The following is a 10,591-nucleotide window of genomic DNA, read 5'->3' on the forward strand; positions in this document are numbered from 1 at the left end:
ACTGGCACCCAATCGAGATCTATTAGACTTTGACCAAAACTGTGGATTTATATCTTAAACCCGGTACTGTGTTTCTAATACAAATGTCAGTCACTCGATCAGTGAAATCAAGTCTTCCGTATTCAATAAATAACAGAAAGGGGTAGATATATGGGTGTCGTGAGTGAATATTACCAGTTATTCACGTTACAAAATGTACGCACATTACAAAAAGACGATTTTTTAATTAATGTAATAAAATAACAACTAAATTTGAATATGGTTCGAAACGGTCATACGCCACCACGAGTCTTTATCATTTAATTTATTATTCATATTGAGTGTTTTATTATCACTCTCCTAAGTGGTCCAGTAAACATGTTCATTACAATGTTTAACCCGAAAATTTCACAATCCTATAATTAACTCGATTCATTTTTATATATTATTGACTACTAGTTATCTGTGAGTGCAACGACTTTTTTCAGTATTATTATGTGAACAATGTACTGTTAACGGCGTCAACTATGTAAATATGATGTGAATTACAAGCTTTGATAACTTGTAACGCCGTTGCAAGTCTGACCTCATATATGCCATGGTTTCATATATGCCATGGCAATTATAATCACTAACGTTTCGCACATAGAGAACAAAGACAGAATTCCGGTATTATTTTAATTTTGAAATGACCGTAACTACATAATATTACATTCCAGCTGCAGCTGTTACCCTGTCTTTGTTGATCGATTCGTGCTCAGTGAATTTTTTTTAAATAACAAATGTGTGAAAGTAGAAAGATTAAAAAAAAAACTGTTTTATGAAGCCCTGGATTTTTGTATGTGTAATTTAAAGCTAGTTTATTTAACTAAATCAATATATGATATCGTTACTCCACCATTAGTGTCTATTTCACCGACAGGTACGGAGTAACGCGCAACCGGAACGTAATTTGAACAGTTCAATTTATTCATGCAAAAAATATCACTCGTCACAAATCTCTTCATTATTTCCTATTCCATACCCCGCCCTATCTCAGGGGAAAAATATGTTATGCATTGATGTGTATGTCAACTGCAATAACCAAAATCGCAATTGTTCACATTGAATATACGAAAACGTCACAAAACCCATCTCTCTACCTTAAATTCGCATAAATTTTGGTCAATTCTTAAGAATCTTACACAGCTGCAAACGTCAAAATGTACTGAACACATCTCTTGTTGTTTTAAAAATGTCCGGACCTGTTTTTCGAAGAAATTTCTAAAGAAGCGTGAAGTGCGCAGAATATCTGATGCTCGGTAAACTTCGACGGTGTCTGTGTCCAAACAACTGCACATGGCATATAGAATTGAGCCGGTTAACACCTAGCGTTGCCAGTCTGTTTATTAGTTATCTGAGTTGCGACGCAACGGCGGTTTACTTTTTGTCTCCGTTGCGACTCAACGGTGGTTTATTTTTAGCCCCGTTGCGCGGCAACGGGGGTTCACTTTTAAACAGCTTTTTCAAAAACTTATTTAAACAAGTAACCTGTAGAATGCTGTGTGGGTAATATTTTTATATTGATTTTTGTTGCATTTGCAGCAAATAGTAACCAAACAATGAGAAATCTATAGGATTGGATTTACCTCTCTGCTGGCTTCACATGCAAAGTTCAAGACAGTCTAACCGGTGATTACACAAGATTTTACCTAGACGGTCTGTGGTTACAGCTTCATGTTCCGGGTAATCACAAGAAATTGACATTACAATGCAAAATAAAAGACTGGCACCACCATGCAATTAATAGCAAGTGAAATTCCAGGGATTGAAACATAGATTTTGAAGTCACTGATGTAGGCATTGTATTACTTCAAGTTGGCATAAAGACGAGGTAGTTTATTACCAAACGCTGTAGCGTGGTATTAAGAGTTTGTTTTCAGGGGTGGGTGATACCAAGGTGGAAAATGGATGCACATATGGGGTTAATTCCTGGAATTGCAATATAGAGGGTTCAGGCTGAAATACAATATATAGTGTTTTCATGTTTCTTCTGATATTCCTTTGGTATTTTGCTGCTGTACATAATGCACGATTTGTTCAGAAATTCAGTGTGTTGTATGCATTCCAGGGTTATCCTGGAGTTATTGTGATATCGTCTGTTGCCTTTGCTTGCTCTGCTCGCGCAATCGCGAACTTGGCCTTCGGCCAACTTATTAGCCACCTCCCCTATTCCAGAATCCTAGATCCGCCCCTGGGACGAGTCACCTCCGATGGTTTCCATTTTGTATGACTTCTCGTCAGTGGGCGTGGTTTAGAGAAAATCCGGTTGGCGGGTTAACTTTTATTTTTCGCGCGTCAACCTTTTCACCTTGGCGAGTAGATGTTTTCACTTGACAAGTTGTTTGACGGCGCCTTTTTTATGACGTTTTGAACACTTAGTCAATTTGAGCAGTATTTTACCCTTTGGGTACATCCCGGTGGTACCTATGCTTGTTCCCCATTTTCAAAAATACCCCTTTTCTCTGATAATTTCTCATAAACACCCCTTATTTATACTAAATCTAAGAGAAATTTCAAGTAAAAAACACACCTTTTTTTCCAAAATCTGGGATCTTGTATTTATTTACCTCACACTATGTGTGCACATTTTAAGAGTCATAAAGAATAACTTTTCTTATCCTTCTAGACCGTGCTGTAGATGTTGCTCCACTGACAGAACATAGCGACTATCTAATGTCTGATTTTGATATTCCGTGAATGACGGGGTGACGGGGTCATGAACCCCTGGAACACAACCACAATAAACACATCGCAGGCTGTTTTCATTCACAAACTCACTGCATGTTTCACAATTTTCGCATCTGCCACGACGTACTCCACGACTGTCAAACACCATTTTCCTGGGGTGAACGATATTATCAACCCTCCCGATCACGAAGTTCACGCTGTTTAATATACTGTGGAATTCTTCTTAGTACGTACGCCGGGTCTGGGCGCCGGGTACGTACGCATTGCGTTGCCGGAGATCGTCAAACGCCACACCCCCTCCATTATTTTTTTAAAAGTACCCATTTTTTTACGATTTCACGGACCCTGGTATTCAACAAAAATAACTCCCTTTCTCCGAGAATATAGGAACGCGGATGCGTACCAGTTTTTTTCTGGAAGTGCCATGAATATACTTGCCGAGTAAAATGAAATTTGAACAACAGTACAACAGTAATGGAACTTCTAGGCAGTCACTTATTTTGACTAAAACTAATTTGAATATCACCAATGCAATAATGTTTTTGGTATTTTCACGGTCAATATGCAAATGAACATGGTATTGGCGATCCGCTTCACTACGATTGCCCTTAAAATCACCTTTGCGTGTCTGTGTGTGATTTCCAGTGTTTTCACATATAAATTCTATTGTGTTTTTTTTGGCTTGGCCGATTTCGCTCAAACTTAGCAGGTAAGTCACACATTCACCCTAGTTATTAGAAAAAATCTGAAAATAATTTCGCCCACCGTTGCCATAACAACAGTCTAAAAACTGATTTTTGGATAGCTTCTCACTAAATGTATCTCCTGTTACAAATTTAAGATACAACACCTCAGACCTAGCTAATTCTACTCAGCTTGAGTTACTAATTGTAAAAACGGAAAACAAATTCTGACTACCGTTTCCATGGCAACAACCAACAACTGATTTTTGGAATACCTTCACTCCAAATGTATCACACCCTATATTTCTATGATTGAAAAGCACGAACGTAGCTCATTCTACTCAGCTTGAATGTGGGCAACAATTTACTGTTTTTTATGTCTATTTTCATTACCGAGAAAATTGACCTCAACATTGGGGTAACTTTTCACCCAGCAACGGCTTTTAACTCCTCTGAGATTTTTTTTGGCTTGACTAATTTTGTTCATACTTGACAGGCAGGTCGCACCGTCACTAATTGGAAAAAACAATCCTACCAGTCTTGTAATGTTCAAATGATCAAGCCTTTTATTTTGGCTACGTTGTATACCGATAAGAGATCACCAGCGCCGACATTGTTACACTGCATCAAAGTAATCTCAATGCAACTTTGAATGGAACGTAAATGCTGTCTCCAATCTAGAAAATACTATCGCAAAACGGTTGGAAATAATAAATTTAATGGCAGAATACGTCCTAACAATAAAATAAAGTGACTTCTAAAAACTTCTAAATGTTTTTTGCGAACTTCGTATACGGTGCTCGGTTTTAGTTATAAACCAACGTTAGCTTTACGTTCTAGTCCTACATTGGCAACGGCCGATAACATCTAGCTTGTTTTTTGAGCGGAGGGATCGCCAACCAGCCTACCGGTTTATTTTCATTGGCAATCGAACTATTTTTAACACATTTTCGTCTGCTAATTTTATCCAGTTCAAATCGTTCAGCAACATTTTTGGCATATTAGATGTACATCACATGGATTACTACGATTGAGAGAACTTGATGTATGTTGACTGAGTTTTATAAACCCTGAAGGCCTCTATCCACCCGCAGTCAAATTAGCGATTACTATTGAGGCGCGACCATCAACATTAAAGTAATAATAATAATCTTTATTAACAAACGTATCCTTAATTGAGATATTGTTCGTGATACAATAAAGTTAAATGTTGTAAGTTAAAAATAGAAAAATAAAAAAAAATAAAGAAAAAACAAAACACAACAACAAAAACACAAAACAAAGCAAAAAACATTATTTTCATGAGGCAGATGGTAATTTAGATTTAATGTAGTTTTCTCTCATGAAGAAACCTTGGTATACGAATTTGGCTAAATTAATTAACATGTTTTTGTCTTTTCTTTTAAGTATATTTACTAGTTTTTTTTTTCTGGAAAGTGTGCTTAATTAGCTGTCATTCAAGCAACAATGCAGATTTCCCAGTGGGAGTGAAACTATTCGTCTCTGCCATTAAAAATAGGGGTGTTTTCAGCAAAAAACGAATAACCTTGAAATGCATACAACACACTGAATTACTGAACAAATCGTGCATTATGTACAGCAGCAGAATACCAAAGAAATATCAGACGAAACATGAAAACACTATATATTGTATTTCAGCCTGAACCCTCTATATTGCAATTCCAGGAATTAACCCCATATGTGCATCCATTTTCATCCTTGGTATCACCCACCCCTAAAAACAAACTCTTAATATCACGCTGAAGCGTTTGGTAATAAGCTGATACTATTCGTTTTCCTATTCTTTCTTTCTTTTAATTATTGTTTTTTTTCTATTTATTCTTTTTCGTTTTTATTTATCCTTTTGTTTGTTTATTTTTTATTTTATTTGTTTATCTATTCTTTTATTTATTCTTTTATTTATTGGTGTTTTTTGGTGCACACCATAATATTACACAACATCACTAACTATTCAGAAACTCACGCGTAACAAAAAAAGTTAACACACATCAACATCTAATAAACAATAATTTTACCCTTACTACAATTGTCCACTAAAAGTGGTCATGGCTTGAATGCAAATCACAATTATACATCACAGAAATCTATTAATGGAATATGGTAATTATTTATAATTGATCAGACACATTGAAATTATGCAAATAAGTTATATAATCATAAAATAAGTTGTATGAAAAGTTTTTTAATCCATGCTTTTATTTTATAATCTAGTAGGAAATGGCCGGACTAGCCTGTCCAGTGGCGCATATTAGATCTATGCGAACTACTGTTTTTCTCCACATTATTGTAAAATATACCCCTGCCCATTTAGTACAAATTATTATTTTAAAATAATGTATGTCATATAAAAGTTTTCACATGAATATTTACTCCAATCATCCCAAATGTAGATGATGGGTGTCTGTGATTGTATCAGTTATCTAACGACAGCAAAATATTTTCGCAGTAGTTCAAAACAAGCCATTAGTATTTATGTGTTTAATTACCAATTTCCCCACATTTTTCTGAAATGTGTCACGTGTACATTTTTAGCACCCTAAACTAAAAAGTACTTTGAGGATATGTCCACAAAAATAAATCTCGGACCTAATACAAGTACCATAGTTATCAAAATGAAACAACCCTAATATAGGGGCGTATTTATATGAAAAGCAACTGATTTGAGCTTTCTGTCATGCAAATTCGTAATGTGTACAAGCAATTGGTATCAATTTTCTTCCGAAATGAAGCAATTTTATTCAGCCGTGGCTCATGGACTAACAGGAAAAGAGTGTATGTGTGTTCATCAGCAATTACATCATTTTTTTATCTTAATATGTTTGTTTGCTTACTGGAATTTAATTTATTTAAAATATTACACAGTGCAAAACGTACTATTAATCATACTCTTCATCTCTTTGTGTTTGTCATAGTAATGTATGTTAAGCATGTTTCCTTGTATAAATATTCAATGATAAAACAAATACCCGGATTACTGTATTTCGCACATGCGCAATTGTGATTTTTTTGTGTTGTTATGAATAAAGCAGTTTTGAAAACAGTGTTTTAACAAGAACGAAATCGCCGTTTTTATTTCCGACATTTTGTACATTACTGCGCTCATTCGTGTATCTTTTGTTTTGCAAATTAGTCCAGGTTTTTTCCTTTTGACATTTTTTGTAGTATTGAAAGTTGGCAATATAATTGGATGTTGAAATATTTCTGTGGCTATGCATAAATCACTAGTGCTGTGCGCTGTCACGTGATAAATTCGTAGAAATGTATAGATGTAATGTTTCCATGACTTTTCTTCGACTTGCAATGTGATAACGTTCTCGTAATTTCTACCGACCCCTTTGTTTAGATGTGGCATCTGTCCGGTGTTTAAAAAACAACTCCGAGATGCTTTGCAAAGTGTCTAAAATGGTTTTCCTGAAACGAGTATCGAGTATTTGCGTTGAGGTAGGTTGTAATATCAACAACAACAAATCTGGAAATATTGTCAGTTATTACAAGTAAATAATCAATACACCGCTAGAACAGAAATACATTGATACGTGCCATGCATAATCGAGTACTGACTTCATTTGTGGTTCGGGCCTATTCTGGGCAGTGACGGATTAACAAACAATGCAGATTTCATTTTCCACCAGCTTGTCAACGTTTGGAAAATAATGGTTCTCTTAGTATGTTGGTTCTTTTATTTTATCTCTTGCGATCAGTTGTCCGCATGAAAATCCGCGTAAAAATATAATTGTTTTGTTGACACCCAATGTTAGCGATTCGCTTTCTCTTCGCACTAATTTGAAAACGATTTGGTTGTTGTCTGTAGATTTCACATGAAAATGTGCAAATAACTTAAAATGCTCCCACTAACGATTTAATAAAATGAAATGGGATTTCGATTTTCACCAAAAAATTAATGTCGCAATTAAAAGTATTTGTTAATATAAAAAATGTACTCCTTGTGTTACAAGTTAAATGATCAAGATTGTCGAGAATTGTTTTCATATACCGAAAATGAATGTTAAAACATGCTGCAATATATTTTGGCATGGTGAGTCATTCTATTAATCAATACTATATTTTGAAACTGGGAATTCTTTGGTAGACAGACATAAAATGTTTGCCTTCACCGTATAACGTATTGCACTCAGTTGACACTATAATGACCTGACCATTGCAATAACGTAGATACATGTGAAAGATGATCTGAACGAACTGTAATATCATTTGGAGGCCACCCAGTGTGTATATAGTTGTGTGCAGAACCAAGTCCCGGGCTAGTGGGTGTTTTGTGGCTGGTGAAATGTTCACGCAGTTTGAAATCATTGTAATTCATACAATATTACATCGGGTCCGACCATGTCACCAGTATATGCTTACATGAATTCACAATGGTGAATCATTGTTAGACGGCAGAACACACTGTAACACAACGTTGCACACCAACACAAACACCCCAATATTTCCTAGTTCAGGATGGGTGTTTATCGTAACACATATTATTGGTGTTGGAGGATGTTAACTCATCATTTTTGTTATGTATATTTATTTCATTATGCTGTCAGCCAACAATTATGTTAGTTGTTTAACGCTCGGTTGATTTTATGTGTGCATACGTTGCGCATAATAAATATAATTTATTCAAATGTATTTCTTGAATCTTTGTATGAACTGGTCTATTCAATATTCACTTGTTTTGTCTCATGCTCACATGTCACGGGGTAACACAAACGTACACAAGAGGGTGAAAGTACTTTGGAACCTTTTGACAAAGATTACGAGTGTGAATATGTTGAAGATTTTCCCCTACATGTCTATTCAAAACACTCCCTATTTGACATAACTATGGGAATGACGATGCTTAAAAGTTACCTCCCCCTGAAAGGGTTCTCGTAAAATATTCTTTTTCATTGTTCCTTTTAACTTAGATTATCATATAACAGATAAACTGAGTTCATATGAAATTAAAATCAGACCATTTGAACAGGACAATACAAACGTATGTGAGTGTCCAACTAGAGAATTCGACCACATAAGTAAATATTCAAATCGTGTTAATTAATGTGCTATGATCTGCTATTCCATAAGATATACAAGAAATACATTCACTAATTTCAAGGAAAATGTTTTACTATAAATGATGTTGCTTATGATAAACTTGAGGTGAATACAATCGCACATTATAAGGCCAAGAAATGTTTTGTTTCCCTCAGCGACCGACCGAAAAATATGAAATATCAGGTCAAGGTTTCTTTTTTCAATAGACCAAATATTAAAATATTATTATATCAGCAGTGAAAAAAGTGTTTCCTGTAAAAATTAACAATTCAGGACCGTTGTTTTATCTCCAGGCTCCCCGGGAGATAAGTTGATCTGTATTTAAATACAAAAGACTGAAAGAAACACTTTTTGATTTTTTGATATCTAGCATGCGTTAATTCCCATTTACCTCCGCTATTTACGATACCCTTAGTTTTCACAAATTCAAAAAAAAAAATCCGACCGACCGACCCAATTTACAATTTTCCGACTTGAGGGCAACATATTTTTTTTTGGCCTAATGGTTTGTAAGTCAATTACTGTCAGCACAACATGAATTTAATTTAATTTGATTTTAGAACATTTCCACTAACGGTTATGAAAGAACACACACAAAACCTTACCCCGGTAAGATAAATATACTAAAAGTTATAATATACAATATGGCTAAAGTTTTAAAGTGGTTTGTCTGTGTATGAGATAAATATGCCACAAAAGAAGCCCATGTAAACATTGTAATAAACACCGAGTACATCATAAAACAAACAGCTTGTACAAGCTACCGACCTACAATAGTTCTTGTGGAAATGAATATCCAAACAGTTCGAAGTCCATTCTATAAAATTCATATAGTTTAAGAATGTCTTCTCGTGGAACTTGCGAGAAGTATTTCAAATAAATGTTGTTTTCAGAGATGTTGGTAACATGGAAACTATATTCATGTTCCGGAAAAACGGTTGTATTAATCCCAAGTAAATGAAGAAGGTAGTTTGATTCTTCTACAATATTTTCAAAGTGACCAATAAAATCATACGATCGTTCACATACAGCACAACGTGTGTGCTGGAAATTCCAATGTGGATTCAAATTGCTTTTGAGATTTAACAAAAATTTCACAAATTCAGGGAATGACACATCAGTCCCACTGTTTTTGTCAGTCACAGAGGCATTTGCACGGTATATTGATACTATTTGCCGTGCTATTCTCTGAAAAGCCACGCTAACTGGTTCTAGAAATTTATCCCTGTATGCAGATAATATTCGTTTAAATGGATGGCGGACAAATAAAAATGAAGTGTAATTTTTCTTAGGTTCCATCAGAGAGATGGATGGATAATCAATATAATGCATTTTGTCCACGTCAAGTGCTGAATCTATGTTATCAATAACCCCTAACAGCACTAAAAGAACTCGTTTCCAACTAGTGCATCCTATTTTGGCAATTTCACAATACAGAAAATGGTATTTGTCAATGATGACTAACTTTGAGTTCTTATTCGGTTCATGATAGTATGTGGTATTCCATTTCATTTTAGCACATGTCTGCTGAATGACGTGCTTACGTCTTCTCTGGATTGCTACCATGTCACTAATCTGTGTAAAAAAGAACGAATGATTTTTCAATTAACATTCCTTTATTGAGTAGTCACAGTTGTGTTCGCCAAATCAAATATGATATATTCCAAAATCATTGTACAGGAAGTCACTCAGTTCAGATTATGGTATAGGCTACCATTCATGCTATATCAAAACATCTCTTGTAAATTAGTCATTTTATTCTGACAGCGTATATTCAGCGATAAACTGAATCACACAACACAAGGCATGATGCGAACAAGACAAGCATATCGTCTTTCAGCCACATCATCAAATGTCGGACCAAATCGTACACAACACATCACAACACAACACAGCCCTTCATTCAGTATGGGTCACATCCACCTTTACATAACTACATTGGTGTCATTGCCAAGGCACTAGGCATCTCATCTCGTAACATCACTTCACATGGAACTCACCGACTTCTGCTGAATAAAGTCCTGATGTTTTCCCTGTTTATTTTTGTGGTCACTGCATAAAAAACAAACATTCGGTAAGTATTATTGTAATGCACGCCCATAATACAACGACCAGTACCATTCTGAGTAAGATCA

The 10,591-nt window shown here is 35.2% G+C and overlaps 1 protein-coding gene across 1 annotated transcript; it reads right to left on the reverse strand.

The window, feature by feature from the left end:
• Positions 1-9,224: 9,224 nt before the first annotated feature.
• On the reverse strand, positions 9,225-10,022 carry LOC146738944 (carbohydrate sulfotransferase 8-like). The gene has a single exon (XM_085503975.1). The coding sequence runs from the start codon at positions 10,020-10,022 to the stop codon at positions 9,225-9,227; it is 798 nt and encodes a 265-aa protein (XP_085360101.1).
• Positions 10,023-10,591: the final 569 nt, after the last annotated feature.

The sequence above is a fragment of the Saccoglossus kowalevskii genome, chromosome 9, assembly GCF_978046115.1.
Source record: "Saccoglossus kowalevskii chromosome 9, keSacKowa6.1, whole genome shotgun sequence".
Taxonomy (NCBI): domain Eukaryota; kingdom Metazoa; phylum Hemichordata; class Enteropneusta; family Harrimaniidae; genus Saccoglossus; species Saccoglossus kowalevskii.